This window comes from Bubalus bubalis, chromosome 13, assembly GCF_019923935.1.
Source record: "Bubalus bubalis isolate 160015118507 breed Murrah chromosome 13, NDDB_SH_1, whole genome shotgun sequence".
Classification (NCBI taxonomy): Eukaryota; Metazoa; Chordata; class Mammalia; order Artiodactyla; family Bovidae; genus Bubalus; species Bubalus bubalis.
Genome location: NC_059169.1, coordinates 16,208,586 through 16,224,853, shown reverse-complemented (window position 1 = coordinate 16,224,853; position 16,268 = coordinate 16,208,586). Strand labels below are relative to the sequence as shown.

The following is a 16,268-nucleotide window of genomic DNA, read 5'->3' as shown; positions in this document are numbered from 1 at the left end:
CAACCACTTGTAAAAGAATAAAACTAGAACACTTTCTAACACCATACACAAAAATAAACTCAAAATGGATTAAAGATCTCAACGTAAGACCAGAAACTATAAAACTCCTAGAGGAGAACATAGGCAAAACACTCTCTGACATACATCACAGCAGGATCCTCTATGACCCACCTCCCAGAATATTGGAAATAAAAGCAAAAATAAACAAATGGGACCTAATTAAACTTAACAGCTTCTGCACATCAAAGGAAACTATTAGCAAGGTGAAAAGGCAGCCTTCAGAATGGGAGAAAATAATAGCAAATGAAGCAACTGACAAACAACTAATCTCTAAAATATACAAGCAACTCCTACAGCTCAACTCCAGAAAAATAAATGACCCAATCAAAAATGGGCCAAAGAACTAAATAGACATTTCTCCAAAGAAGACATACAGATGGCTAACAAACACATGAAAAGATGCTCAACATTTAAATGTATGTCTTTTCAATGACATAAGCGATCACTAATATGCATCATACAGCTATGAATCAAAACAGCCCTCCAAACATCTCTTCTGCTCACAATGGTAGAGTGGGTAAATAGAGTAAATATAATAAATACTGGTGCACTCGGACGACCCAGAGGGATGGAATGGGGAGGGAGGAGGGAGAGGGGTTCGGGATGGGGAACACATGTATACCTGTGGCGGATTCATTTTGATATTTGGCAAAACTAATACAGTTATGTAAAGTTTAAAAATAAAATAAAAAAAAATAAAAATAAAAAAATAATGATTAAAAAAAAAAAATAAATAGTCCATCAAGTACTTTTTTTCCATTCAGATGACACATCAGTATTATTTAAATTCTGAAAGCTGTTCAAATTCCTGAATTCCATCAACAGGCATTTGCTGCCTACCATCCTATATGAATATGTAACAGAATCCCTTCCTCCTTTTTAAGTCCACATAATCCACCAATTCAGAAGGTAAACAGCTAATGGGTTTAAGTTTCTTAGCAAGTGATCAATAAAATAAATACCAAATTTCAATGAGTGGATTTTCATATAAATCACTTTTTGTAGAAAGATTGTACAAACATTTCCTGTGGGAATATTTAAATTAAAAAAAATTAATTGGGGTATAACTGTCTTACAATGTTGTGTTAGTTTCTGCTGTACAAGGAAGTGAATCAGCTACATGTATACAAATATCCCCTCTGTCTTGTACCTCCTTCCCCACCACCATTTCCACCCCTCTAGGTCACCACAGATCACCAAGCTGAGCTCCTTGAGCTATACAAAAACAACTTCCCACTAGCTATTTGTTTTACATGTGGTAGTATAGATATATCAATCCTAATTTTCTAACTTACCCCCTTAACGAGTGTCAACCATCTATTCTTTACCTCTACATTTTTATATCTAAAAATTATTAAATTTTATATATATAAAGAGAATTTACACAAATATTTAAAAAATACTTTTATTCAAGAAACGTATTTTATGCTGAAAAGTGTTTCCCAGCTCACAAGGCCCTGTGTTTGTCTCCCTCTTAAAGATTTGAATCATGACTTTCAGTTCTCAAAATCATCTGTGAAGAAGCTGCTAAAGTGCCAGACATGGGGAAATACCGTGGGAGGGTCACATTCACCATCGTTTACTTTTTCTTCAGAGAAACTACATGAGGGTCATAAGAAGAGGTTGAACAAGCACCACCTCCCCCTGCCTGTGGGAAAGTGAGGCTTTGTGCAGATTTCATAGCACTTTGGGTCAGACCAGAAATAACTCACTGGTATCTATTCCTACTGTTGCAAATAGCATCTATATTGTACCATTTTTCTAGATTCCACATATATGTGTTAATTATGCATTTTTGTTTTTCTCTTTCTGACTTACTTCACTCTGTATGACAGACTCTAGGTCCATCCATGTCTACAAATGACTCAATTTTGTTTCTTTTTATGGTTGAGTAATATTCCAGTGTGGGCTTCCCTGGTGGCTCAGTGATAAGAACCTGCCTGCCAATGGAGGATGCAGGTTCAATCGCTGGGTCAGGTAGACCCCCTGGAGAAGGAAATGGCAACTCACTCTAGTATTTTTGCCTAGGAAACCACATGGAAGAGGAACCTGATAGGCTACAGTCCATGGGGTTGATGAAAATGAGTCAGACATGATTTAGCAACTGAACAACAAAAATATGCCAGTGTATATATGTTCCATAAATGAGATGCAAAGACTACCTTGATAATGAGAAAAAATATCTGCAAACTAAGCAATTTTCATGGAGAAGGCAATGGCATCCCACTGCAGTAGCCTTGCCTGGAAAATCCCGTGGACGGAGGAGCCTGGTAGGCTGCAGTCCATGGGGTCGCTAAGAGTCGGATACAACTGAGTGACTTCACTTTCAATTTTCACTTTCATGCATTGGAGAAGGACATGGCAACCCATTCCAGTGTTCTTGCCTGGAGAATCCCAGGGATGGTGGAGCCTGATGGGCTGCCATCTATGGGGTCGCACAGAGTCGGACACGACTGAAGTGACTTAGCAGTAGCAGTAAGCAATTTTCAAGGGATTAATTTCCAAAATATACAAACAGCTCATGTAACTCAAAAAAAAAAATCAAAAAAATGGGCAGAAGACTTAAATAGACACTTTCCAAAGAAGACAGACAGATGGCCAAAAGGCACATGAAAAAATGTTCAACATCACTCAATTTTTCAGTTCAATTCAGTTCAGTCACTTAGTCGTGTCTGACTCTTTGTGACCCCATGGACTGCAGGCCACCAGGCTTCCCTGTCCATCACCAAATCTTGGAGCTTGCTCAAACTCAAGTCTCTCAAGTGGCTGATTTCATCCAACCATCTAATCCTCTGTTGTCCCCTTCTCCTCCTGCCATCAGTCTTTCCCAGCATCAGGGTCTTTTCCAAGAAGTCAGTTCTTCACATCAGATGGCCAAAATATGGGAGCTTCAGCTTCAGCATGAGTCCTTCCAATGAATATTTAGGACTGATTTCCTTTAGGATGGACCTGTTGGATCTCCTTGCAGTCCAAGGGACTCTCAAGAGTCTTCTCTAACAGCACAGTTCAAAAGCATCAAGTCTTCAGCATTCAGCTATCTTGATAGTCCAACTCTCACATCCATATGTAGATCAAAACTACAATAAGGTAGGACTTTACACCAGTCAGAATGGCCATCATCAAAAAATCTACAAGCAATAAATGCCAGAGAGAGTGTGGAGAAAAGGAAACCTTTTTACACTGTTGGTGGGAATGTACATTGATACAGCCATACTGTTCACCATGGAGAACAGTATGAAGATTCTTTAAAAAATGAGGAATAAAACTACCATATGACCCAGCAATCCCACAACTGGGCAATATCCTGAGGAAACCATAATCCAAATGACACATGGCCCTCAAGGTTCACAGCAACAGTATTTACAAAAGCTAGGACATGGAAGCAATCTAGATGTCCATCAACAGATGAATGGAAGAAGACATTTAAAATTTTAGTGAAGATGAATGCTATATAAATTCTAAACACTCCTGTGAATAGAGAGGGTCATTTTTATTAGTCTGGCAAGCCAAATGTTAAATCAATCACACAGTTGGGGATGAGACAACACTGTGATCTCAAGGTAAGAAAGAGAAGGAATTCTAATCCCACACATGGGATTACTTCCTGCTTAGCTTCTCAAGCAATTAGTGAAGCCCAAGAGAGGAGCAGTATGGAAGTCTGCATACCTTCAAGGCAATAACACTTTTATTTCAGGACCCTTGCTGCCAGAGAATTTCATGTAAGATCAATAAAAGCCAGGATTTATTCAGACAGAATTAGAACACTCTGAACCACAGGATGGGGATCCCTTTCTAATCTCCTTGCCCATTCATACGATGATACAAGATTTAGCTAAAGTGACTTATTAGAATAGACAATAGCCACATATTTCCAGTGGCTGACTTTCATAATGTGCAATCCTGGTTTAACTTCCAAAACCCAGTGCACAGTAAATTAAGAGTCTTCGCTCAACCTCTTTCTTCTAGATTTCTAGATTTTAAAAATAATTATTCTAGTTAATTCACAGCGTAAATGCAACTCAGACTCTTAGTCACATAAGATATTACTGAATTACTCCTGGAGGCCCTAGTTGCTCACACAGCCTCATTGTAAACACCTCAGACTCTCATATAATGGACTAGAAGATTCAACTTTACCTGAATAAACTGTAAAGTACCAGTTCAGATCGAGGATAAAAAATGTGTCTTCTTTTCCATATACCCTAAAATACAGGTCTCTTTGTATATTCCCCCTATGGAACAGGGAAGAAAAAAATATTACATTATAGATATAAATATTTACACAAAAATTAAAGAAAAAAACATACTTTGATTCCAGAGAAATGTTTTGTGTTGAAAAGCGTTTCCCAGGTCATGAGGCTCTGTGTTTGTCTCCCTTTTAAAGATTTGAATCACGACTTTCAGTTCTCAAAATTGTCTGTGAAGAAGCTTTTAAGGGTCAGACATGGGGAAACACCGTGGGAGGGTCACGTTTCACCATCAAGTTTACTTTTTCTTCAGGAAATTACGTGAGGGTCAGAAGAGGAGGCTGAGCAAGCGCCACCTCCCCCCTGCCTGTGTGAAAGTGAGGCTTCATAAACATTTCACAGCACTTTGGGTCAGACCCGGAATCACTCACCAGTCTGCAAGCCACCAATCCTGCAGGACATAGACAACCTGGAGCAGGAAACAATAGTCACTCAGACACCAACATTACTGAGCCCTCACACCTCGCTCACTAGGCTGGGGATGGAAAGGCTCTAGAACACTGAGGCGGTCCTTCCAGCTCAGGCCTGCATCAAATCCAACATCCCAGATGACCACAGGTCAGGGAAGGGCATGCTGCATTTTAATATCTCTAAAACATATCCCCTTTTCCCATTCAACCTGTCATGTACACACAACAGTAAGCCTCACTTATTTTGGTCCCCACAAAAAACATAGTTCACAGCAAATCCAAGTGGACTACAAAATGCAATAATAACAATATAGATGCTGAGGTTTTTCAAAGGAAAAAGCTTGACAGGTACTGTGATGGTCAGTCTTCTGTGTCAGCATGGCCAGGCAAGTCTCCAGTGATTCACCAAACACTTGTCTAGATGTTGCCTTGAAGCTATTTTGTGGATGTGGTTCACATCCATCATGAGAACTTCAGTAGAGGAGATCACCCTCAACACTGTTGTGGCCTCGTCCAGTCAGTCAAAGGCCCTTAGAGCAATGTCACATTCACCCAGCTAGATCTCACAACTTCAGGGGCCAGTTCTTTGAGACAAATCTCTTAATATGCATATTTTAAAATATTTATAAAATACAGTATGCTGCTGCTGTTGCTGCTGCTGAGTCACTTCAGTCATGTCTGACTCTGTGCGACCCCATAGACAGCAGCCCACCAGGATACCCCGTCCCTGGGATTCTCCAGGCAAGAACACCAGAGTGGGTTTCCATTTCCTTCTCCAATGCATTAAAGTGAAAAGTGAAAGTGAATTCGATCAGTCGTGTCCGACCCTCAGCGACCCCATGGACTGCAGCCTTCCAGGGTCCTCCATCCATGGGATTTTCCAGGCAAGAGTACTGGAGTGGGGTGCCATTGCCTTCTCCAAAATACAGTATAAATAGTACATAAACATCAAGATGAGTGCACAAACCAGAATACACACCCTCACGTACCTGAGCTGCGATGTTTACTAGAATAAGGAAGGTGATGACAAGCCAGCCAGCACCGGCTGTGAAGTAATTCTCATAGGTCTTAAAACCAACTCTTCCTTCCAAATGGTTCTCTAGAGGTAGTGTAACCTGTATATTCTCAGTCTGAGAGGGAAAAATGGCAGTTAGAGATGAAATTTTAAATAAAGAACCCCCAAATTTCAAAAGTTCAACACTGCCCTCCACTGCAAAGCTGTGGAGAAAATGACACATCTCATGCACTGGCAGGAGAGCAGGATGGCCCATCTCCTCTGGAGAAGGATGTGAGAATATCTAGTGAAACCATGTGTGCATTTACCTTTGGACCCAGCCATTCTACTCCTAGGAATCTATTACAAATAAGGAAACATCATTTGCACGAGGTCATTCACGTTTGGGTAGCTTTGCTTAAAGTAGATCAAGACTCTGAGCATAAGCACAGCCTACATGATTCAAGTATAAATGCAGAAGCTTCTTCCAAAATAACACACAGAATGATATGGAGCTAGTGTATCCCTCCAGATGACTGTGTCACTCAATGACAGGAACATACAACATACTAAGGGCTCAAAATACTAGCCAAATACAGTAAACTGAGTTCACAGAGTGAGTTGGACTAATATGAGTTTGGATAGCAAGGGACAAGCATATGATCCAAATCTATTTGGTTCCTAAATTTCAGAGAGTGATTCCTGAGTGTGGAATGTGAGGGATTAATTTGAACAGAAGTCAGAAACATCCAGGCTTCTGGGTCTGGATAGTGAAGCTTTGGACATCGAGGAATACCTGTGGATGTTTTTAAGGGAGATCTAGTCCATTTTTGTACTTCTGTCTGGAGGACTCAGAATGGATTATACAGTCTCATGGACCAAGGATGTCCAGGGCTCTATGCTGGCCACTGGGATTCAAGGTGGACAAAATGTAGGTCTCAGCGTTGAAGGGTAAGAAAGGAAGATGGGAACTATTTACAAAGTGTTTGCTGTGAGTCAGGTCCTTTACACACACTGCTGCTGCTGCTGCTAAGTCGCTTCAGTCGTGTCCAACTCTTGTGCGACCCCATAGACGGCAGCCCACCAGGCATCCTGGCCTAATCACAAACCATCTGACACCGAGGCAAAATAATACAGCCAGTCAGCTGCAGTGCCAGAATACTCCAACATATAGGAAAAGTAGCTGATTTAATGAGGTCACAGCAGGACTCAGTCTAAGAGGGTCTTCACATTAAGCCTCGGGATGCATAAGGGAAGCCGGGGGCCACCAGCATGACTAGGATGTAACTAAGGTAAACTGAAGAGTTCTCAGTCAGTGTGAGCCACATTCACCCAGAAATTCACAGCAGTGCACCCACTCCTGATCTCCATAAGATTCTCTATCCTACACCCTAAGGGCTTGCTCCCTTCATGCTCTTCTAACTCTACCAATTCCATGGAACAAGACTTTGGGAACCTTATGGTTTACTTTGGGACAAATGAAGACATGAGCAGAGCAGACTGAAGGTCCCTGAGACCACCAAGAGCAGACAGACCCGGCACACTACAGGGTGAGAAACTCACATCTTGGTCCTCTGGAGCCGCATCTTTCAGTGAGGGTCTGGGAGACTGGACAGACTGAACCAAAGACTCAGAGACCAGAGTGGGAGTTCCTGGAACTGGAGATGGTTCAGACTGCTCATTCCCCTTCTCAAAAAGGGAAAAAATATCTACCTCAGATTTCAGGAACTCAGTGTAAGTCCCTCTTTTCACCATTTTGCCCTAAAATAAAAAAGTTTGAGAGAAATTAATTTACAGTCAGTAATATTAAACCAACCTAATATTAATCAGGAAAAGTTATCTGGTCTTAAATTATAATTTTGGGGAAAAAATAATGATCCCTGGGTCTAGAATTCTTGTTGAAAAATCTAGTACAGTCAACTAAACACAGAATTGAGCATTCTGTTCCCTGCCAAACCCTGTGTTAGGTGCTGAAGGATGTGAAACAAATGTGGGCTCATGTGTTAAAAATGGAGGACATGGGCATAACTGCTGTGGGCACTCAGGGAAGCAAGAAGTACAGAAGTTGGTGGGAGGATCAGCACAGTCTTTTAGACAACGTGCAAACTGACAGAAGCCTCATATGAGAAGTAGGATTGTAAAAAAGCAATTAGGAAGAATATTCTGGGAAAGAAAGCTAAACTTAACAGAGAGGTGGGCACAAGCACACCTGCATATAGGTAAGAGTCACTCATCAAATATTTGCTGCCAACTGTCATAGTATCATGTGTCCCAGGTGGGACAAGACATATAGGGAACCAGCCCTGGAGAGAGAGATGCATCTCCCTGGTCTCTACAATTGCCCCCATAAACTCAGGAAGTTCCCAATGGAATTCAATATTCCACCTGCAAAAGTAATTAAGCAAGGAGGCCATGAGGCCAGAGTGGCTCTAAAGCCTTGGCAGTCTGTGCCCACAAATCAACACCTAAGCCAGAATCAGTGCACTCAGAGCTGAGAAAAAACTTAGGAACTACCAGCCACAAGCAGCCAACCAGGATTCCCCAATCAGGCAGCTGCTTAAGCCTCAGCCAATCTAATCATTTTTCCAATGACTGAGTGACTGAACTGAACTGAACTGAATCTAATCATGCTCTTTGAACACGTGTGACAGACACATCCTTGTACAGTTTCCCTTCCTTACAAAGTCATATAAAATAATGTGCAGATGTTTCACTATTTTCTCACCCCATGAAACTAGATGTGGCTGATTCACTCCGTGACAAATAAAACATTAGGAAAAAAAAAAAAAACTCAGGATGGAAAACTAACCAAATGAGAGCAGCTCTGGTTACAGCAGGTCGGGTGGAGGGAGATGACCCCTCTCACTGTAGCCCCTGAGGTGAGCAACTGGGAGGAAACCAATGAAGCCTTTGGGTACCATGTGATACTGCAGAGCTAGAAAATTATGCAGGATATACTGTGTCTTGTTCCACTTGGGAGGCACAATTCACACACCTCTTTAATGAAATCATCACTTACCACGTCATATCTGTAATATGTACAATGAGATGACAGTACAAAGACAGCAGTTTCACTCAGCAGCCAAGTGCTGACAATTCCGAGGGGACAAGGGGGCAGCCATCCCCCTTCTGCTGTGAGAGAGGGACCAGACAGTGAGGATGGTCCCCAATTCATCTAGGGGTGCTCACCAGTGGACAAATGATTACTTTGTTAGTACTAAAACTGGAGGCAGCATCCTCAAAGGAAGCAATAAGAGGACCCTAAAACATCTAGGGACTGGCAAGATAGGTTATTCTCCTGCCACTGATCCTGTGCTCATAACCCTGTCAACACTGGGGTTTACACACTAGAGTCGCCCCCTCTGCACGTGAAACCAACTGCTCTCAAGCTTGAGAAACCTTAGCCCTTCCCCTACCCCATTCCTAGAGGAGTGGAGAGGAGTCCACACAGAGAACTGTTTCTAGAGAGGCAGGGGTTAATAATAATATAGAGAGGCAAGAGTTTTAATAATCTTTCTTAGAGCAGACATTCATTTCTTAAGTCAGGGATTTGATCCAGGACCTTGGAACAGTCAGGGGTTAACGATAGAGGTCCTGAGGCCCAGAGGCAAATAAGCAAAGGATTGAAGCAAGCAATCACTAAGTCTGAACACTTCGCACTAATCTCCACTCCACCCTCAACCATGCTAGGAGTTGTGAGTTGAATGGTGCTCCCCTCCTCAAAAAGATGGGTTCATCGAACCTGGACTGGCAACTCGTTTCATACATGATATTTTACATGTTTCAATGCCATTCTCCCAAATCTTCGCCAGTCCAGGTTCGATGCAGGATACTGGATGCTTGGGGCTGGTGCACTGGGACGACCCAGAGGGATGGAATGGGGAGGGAGGAGGGAGGAGGGTTCAGGATGGGGAACACATGTATACCTGTGGCGGATTCATTTTGATATTTGGCAAAACTAATACAGTTATGTAAAGTTTAAAAATAAAATAAAATTTAAAAAAAAAAAAGATAGGTTCAAACATGACACCCATAAACACCTTATTTGGAAACAAGGTCTTTGCAGATGTACTCAAGATGAGATCACGCTGGACCAGGGTGACCCTACATCCCATAAGACCAAAGAAACCCAGACAGACGCAGGGACTACAGCCACATGACATCAGAGGCAGAGAGCACAGTGCTGCAGCTGGAAGCCAAGGAACACAAGGAAGGCCTGTGAACACCAGAGGCTGGAAAGAAGGATTCTCCCCTGGAGCCTCCAGGGAGAGCATGGTCCTGCCAGCACCTGGATTTGGGACCCGTAGCCTCCAGAACAGGGAGACGATAAACTCCTGTTTTTTTAAGTCACCCAGTTTTCAGTGCTTTGTTACAGCAGCTCTAGAAACTGATACCCTAGCCTGAGCCCACACTTCTGTCTCCTCAGCTTTACTAAGACTTGTAACTGCTTCTGCTGTCCCCCCTCCAGAGACCATCAGAGGACTCTCTTAACTCTCACATCAGAACACATCCCTCCTCTGCTCTGGACCATCCAAGGCTTCCATCCCACTTCCGGTCCCTGCCCACAGCTTGGAGACCAACTCCCTCCCATCCCCCTGCTCACTCTCCTCAGACACGCTGGTCTTCCTGCTGTTCCTCCAATCTGCCAGGTCAGCTCCTTCCTGAGGACCCCCTGCCTTAGACCCCCTCCCCCAGGTGACTGTGTGGTGCCCACCTTCATGTCACTCAGACCCCATGAGGCACCAGCTCCTCAGGGAGGCAGCCAGGATGTCAGCCCACCTCTCTCTGTCACATCCTCCCCATAAGAACAGGAGACCCGTGAAGGCAGGGCCTTGTCCTCCTGCTGCACAGGCTCCCACACATATCGGGCACATAGAGACCTGGGCAGGGAGACCAGCAACTGGAGACACCAGCAGAGAGGGCATCTGTGACCCGGGTGCTCAGTTACCCAACCTCACTTCTGGTGTTAATGGAAGATGCTCTTTAGGCAAACTATGTATAACAATCACCTGGATACAATCAGATCTTAGTATCCCTAATTTCTAAATAATACACTTTGACTTAAGTCTAATTTCTAAAAAGTACACTTTGACTAAATAAAATAGCATCATTATCCTTTTAAAATTTCATTAGAACAGTGACGATGTAATAACCCTGTGGTTGTACTTTCATACACTTTAGGGTTTATGTGACTTAGAGTATCACAGTGATATTTCTACAGGTCTTTGGATTCATCCTCCAAGGTGTGAACATCAGCTCTGAGAAGAAGGGGGTGAAAAACTGAGGGAGAAGAGGGCGCTTACCATGAATCCAAGCATAGTGGCCTGCTGGGAGGTCTGGCTTTCAACACACCTGAGTGCCAGCAATTCCACAGACTTCTATAAACTACTTACATCTTTCAGTATCAGAATCTGACTTGCATCTTTTAGGTACTGCAGCTGATGAGTCACTAAGATTGTGATCTTCTCCTTCAAGGCCTGACGAATACACCTACAAATGTCAGAGGTACAGTATGAAAAAGCACATTAACGGGAGTGCTTCAAACTGAAAAATTATATGTGGAAAACAATGAGACAAAGATCACACAGCAGTCAAAGATCTGTAGTTTAAATACCAAATCAATAATAAAAATTAAATAAACATAAATCAATTCATCCGACTAGGCTCTTAAATTTATCAGCAAGAAATTTGAATCTAGCACTGCTAAAATATTCTAAAAAGCAGCCCAGTGAAGAAGGCGCCAACAGCTAAGCTTTTTTTCCCTAAAACTCAGGTTAACAATTATTTGCACGCTTCATAAAGGGAAATAACTGAGTAATACTGAGATTTCAAAACTGACTGAACTAAAATACTATTTTATCACTATTCAGGAATGGGAGGACCAGTATCTATGTCATATAAAAATGTGTACATTCTTAAACGGCTTTCTAGATTATTATTTATAATGAATGATGCACATATTAGCAACAAAAAATTAATAGATTCTTGGTAACCTTTGCCAGAGAACATTTGCTAGACACTTGTTCCCAAAGAATATTAGACAGAAAATGAAGGCCAATTTGGCCTCTATCAGTCTCTACAATATTCCCAGTTCCAACCAGGAAGAAAGTCTTCTTTCATTAGGACCAAACACATTCCAAATGTAAGAATAAAAAACAGAATCCAAACGGCCCAAATCACAGTGGAAATCACCCAGTGGCTCAGAACACCCACCAGCTCAGAACACCCACCAGTTCTCTACAGACAAGACCCCTGCTCAGTATTCAACCTTAAATTTTATTCACAGTTTAAAAAAACAAAAAACAAAAAACAAAAAAACTGTTCCTCCATTTTAAATGCAGACTCCTAGGGACTCAGCCCCAGGCTCAGCCACAGGGTCCACAACCCCTCCAGGGAAGCAAGTAGCTGGGTCTGGGGCCCCAGTGACCCCAGGCAGGATTCCAGGCAGGTTCTCTGGGAGCCCGTGGCCCTTGCAGAGCATATCTCAGGAACCTGGGCCAGAGCTCAGCCTGTGAGTGATTTAGATGGAGAGTCTGGAGGCAGCAGACTGCAGCTCAGTCCTTCTCACAAGCCTGATGACATTCTAAACCTGTTTCTTCATCTCAAACAGCGTCAATGACAACTTCATCCACACGTTCTGAGAAGTCAACCACCAATAGGCTCAGTAAGCATCAGTCCCCTTCTCTGCTCCTCCCTAACCACAAGTAGCCCTGTGCTTTGGACTCAGGACAGAAAAGTCCTAAGGGGACACTCTGGACACTGCGTCTGTGATCAGAAGCAAGACTCCAGGATATAGACACATACACCATCACCTCATTAAGTCCAAAAGGAGTACCTATTGACCTGTGTTAGCTCAGTGTTCATAGCTACATTTCTTGACTGTCACCTTTTCAGACTTAGTACTAAAGCATTTAAATGGCATTCTTCTCCTTAATTCATAAATACCTGCCAATAGTCCCTGAAGGTGGGTGTTAACCAAATGTGATGTGCTGTTATGTCCAACATGGACCAACCCAAAAGTTTTAAAATATTTTCTTCCTCACTTTCCATCACAGATGAGGTAATATAAATAAATACAATGAAGTGATCAGTTGATGGCTTTGAATTTTTCCTAAATAACGCTTTTGTTCAATCACTAGAAAAATAAACTATTTTCCAAGTTTTTAAAGGAAAGATTTCCAGGTCATGTCATACAAATAATTGAATCAGCAATCATTAGTTGTTTACCTGTTACTCCTATATAAAGGATGTGTTAATCCTATAATCCTACATATAATCCTATATAAGAGCTGTGTTGAGAGGGGACACATCCCATGGTGAAGGGGATACAAATAAGACAGACAGAATCCCCATCTCCATTCATTCAATCAGCAGAGGTTTGTTGAGGAGCCAGGCATTGTCCTAAGTGCAGAGGACACACCCACACGTCAAGATGGAAATCAGTACTCTGCACTGTGTACAGGGGGACCTGCTGCGTGAGTGTAGAAAATGCACTATTGCACTGTGACTTGTGCTCTGAAGGGAAAGCAAGGGGTCATAGATGGGGAGACACAGGAGCCCTGAGACTATCTGGGGAAATATCCTGGAAGAAGACACAGCAGGTGCAGGGGTTCTGGGACAGAACAAGCTGGGCTGAGGCGCCTTCCTGCATTCACAGCTTAGGAGGGGTAATTCAGTAGAGTTGCTCAGTTGTGTCCGACTCTTTGGACCCCATGGACTGCAGCAACCGGCCTCCCTTTCCTCACCAACTCTGGGAGCTTGCTCAAACTCATGTCCATCGAGTCAGTGATGCCATCCAACCATCTCATCCTCTGTTGTCCCCTTCTCCTCCCGCCTTCAATCTTTCCCTCATTGGAAAATACCCTGATGCTGGGAAAGATTGAAGGAGAGGTGGGGAGACTCATAAATTGTCAAGTGCACCCATTGAGGGCTGGGGGAAGACAGAGGGCACGGGCGCCCCCTAGAGGAGCAGGAGGGAATGGCAGGGCCCATCCTCCACCTTCCCTCTGTGTCCTGGGGCACAGCTCCCTGGCTCTGGGACAGAGGGACCAGTATGTACAGGCAGACGGGAGTGAGAAAGGACCCCCACAGAGCCAGCACAGCTGGACACCGAGTGGGTGTGGGGACGAGCTGGAAAGGCTGATGCGGGCAGAGGAAGCCTGTTCTGTCTGAGGACCTGGAGCGGCCTCCCAAACATGAAGGGGTGGGGGTGGGGGGAGTCCATGAAGGGCTGAAGCAGGTGGGTGAGCTGTGTAGACAGGAGGGTGAGCTGTGTAGACAGCAGCGTGGGAGTCTGATCAGGACACACCTGAAGAGCTGATGACGCAGGAGGTGGGGGTCTGGGACGTGGGGCTGAACCAGGACGGGATCCACAGCATGATGAGACTGCATCAGCTCATCCAAGGCCTCTCACCTTCTATAGGTGACAGAACCCACTTAGCGCTCACAGAATAAAGTTGTAAAACTCACAAATCAATGACCTTGGATATAGATTCATGACTGTAGGAAACTGTTAATGGCAAGCAGCAGTGTGATTCATCCACTTTTAATACAAAGCCCTCCCCATGACTAAGCCTCCACATGACCAACATCTCTCACAGAATATTGTTCCATCCAATTCTTTAACTTGAGAACACCCTCCGATTGCTGCTGAGTGATTTCCTAATTTACTTTCATGCGCTGTGCTTTAAGTCACTCTAGAGTTTGTGGTTCTGATCAGCAAAAACAATCTTAAGCTTGCTTCTCTCAAGTATCCAAAGTGGTACACCCAAAATATTGGAGAGGATTTTATAAATGTCTCCTGTGTTTTAAAAAGAACTCAGGAGAACTTCTGTGATCAGCACACTATCAGATCAGATCAGATCAGATCAGTCACTCAGTCGTGTCCGACTCTTTGTGACCCCATGAATCGCAGCATGCCAGGCCTCCCTGTCCATCACCAACTCCCAGAGTTCACTCAGACTCACGTCCATCGAGTCAGTGATGCCATCCAGCCATCTCATCCTCTGTCATCCACTTCTCCTCTTGCCCACAATCCCTACCAGCAGCAGAGTCTTTTCCAATGAGTCAGCTCTTTGCATGAGGTGGCCAAAGTACTGGAGTTTCAGCTTCAGCATCATTCCTTCCAAAGAACACCCAGGGCTGATCCCCTTCAGAATGGACTGGTTGGATCTCCTTGCAGGCCAAGGGACTCTCAAGAGTCTTCTCCAACACCACAGTTCAAAAGCATCAATTCTTCGGCGCTCAGCCTTCTTCACAGTCCAACTCTCACATCCATACATGACCACCGGAAAAACCATAGCCTTGACTAGACGAACCTTTGTTGGCAAAGCAATGTCTCTGCTTTTGAATATGCTATCTAGGTTGGTCATAGCTTTCCTTCCAAGGAGTAAGCGTCTTTTAATTTCATGGCTGCAATCACCATCAGTGATTTTGGAGCCCCCCAAAATAAAGTCTGACACTTTCCACTGTTTCCCCATCTATTTCCCATGAAGCGATGGGACCAGATGCCATGATCTTCGTTTTCTGAATGTTGAGCTTTAAGCCAACTTTGTTACTCTCCACATTCACTTTCATCAAGAGGCTTTTTAGTTCCTCTTCACTTTCTGCCATAAGGGTGGTGTCCTCTGCATATCTGAGGTTATTGATATTTCTCCCGGCAATCTTGATTCCAGCTTGTGTTTCTTCCAGTCCAGCGTTTCTCATGATGTACTCTGCATATAAGTTAAATAAACAGGGTGACAATATACAGCCTTGACGTACTCCTTTTCCTATTTGGAACCAGTCTGTTGTTCCATGTCCTGTTCTAACTGTTGCTTCCTGACCTGCATACAGATTTCTCAAGAGGCAGATCAGGTGGTCTGGTATTCCCATCTCTTTCAGAATTGTCCACAGTTTATTGTGATCCACACAGTCAAAGGCTTTGGAATAGTCAATAAAGCAGAAATAGATGTTTTTCTGGAACTCTCTTGCTTTTTCGATGATCCAGTGGAAGTTGGCAATTTGATCTCTGGTTCCTCTGCCTTTTCTAAAACTAGCTTGAACTCTGGAAGTTCACTGTTCACGTATTGCTGAAGCCTGGCTTGGAGAATTTTGAGCATTACTTTACTAGCGTGTGAAATGAGTGCAATTGTGTGGTAGTTTGAGCATTCTTTGGCATTGTCTTTCTTCGGGATTGGAATGAAAACTGACCTTTTCCAGTCCTGTGGCCACTGCTGAGTTTTCCAAATTTGCTGGCATATTGAGTGCAGCACTTTCACAGCATCATCTTTCAGGATTTGGAATAGCTCAACTGGAATTCCATCACCTCCACTAGCTTTGTTCATAGTGATGCTCTCTAAGGTCCACTTGACTTCACATACCAGGATGTCTGGCTCTAGGTCAGTGATCACACCATCGTGATTATCTGGGTCGTGAGGATCTTTTTTGTACAGTTTTTCTGTGTATTCTTGCCATCTCTTCTTAATATCTTCTGCTTCTATTAGGTCCATACCATTTCTGTCCTTTATCAAGCCCATCTTTGCATGAAATGTTCCTTTGGTATCTCTGATTTTCTTG

General features: G+C 43.4%; 1 protein-coding gene across 6 annotated transcripts in view; it reads right to left on the bottom strand.

Moving 5' to 3' along the window:
* LOC102392665 (ATP-binding cassette sub-family C member 4) overlaps positions 1 to 16,268 on the bottom strand; it is a 428,577-nt gene that overhangs the window by 362,271 nt on the left and 50,038 nt on the right. For all 6 annotated transcript variants that reach the window (XM_045162433.1, XM_045162432.1, XM_045162435.1 and 3 more), the window contains exons 14-18: positions 11,105 to 11,201; positions 7,275 to 7,472; positions 5,707 to 5,847; positions 4,679 to 4,716; positions 4,198 to 4,292 (exon numbers count right to left, since the gene is read on the bottom strand). In XM_045162433.1, the coding sequence (XP_045018368.1) occupies positions 4,198 to 4,292; positions 4,679 to 4,716; positions 5,707 to 5,847; positions 7,275 to 7,472; positions 11,105 to 11,201 (569 nt within the window). The remainder of the gene's footprint in view (positions 1 to 4,197; positions 4,293 to 4,678; positions 4,717 to 5,706; positions 5,848 to 7,274; positions 7,473 to 11,104; positions 11,202 to 16,268) is intronic.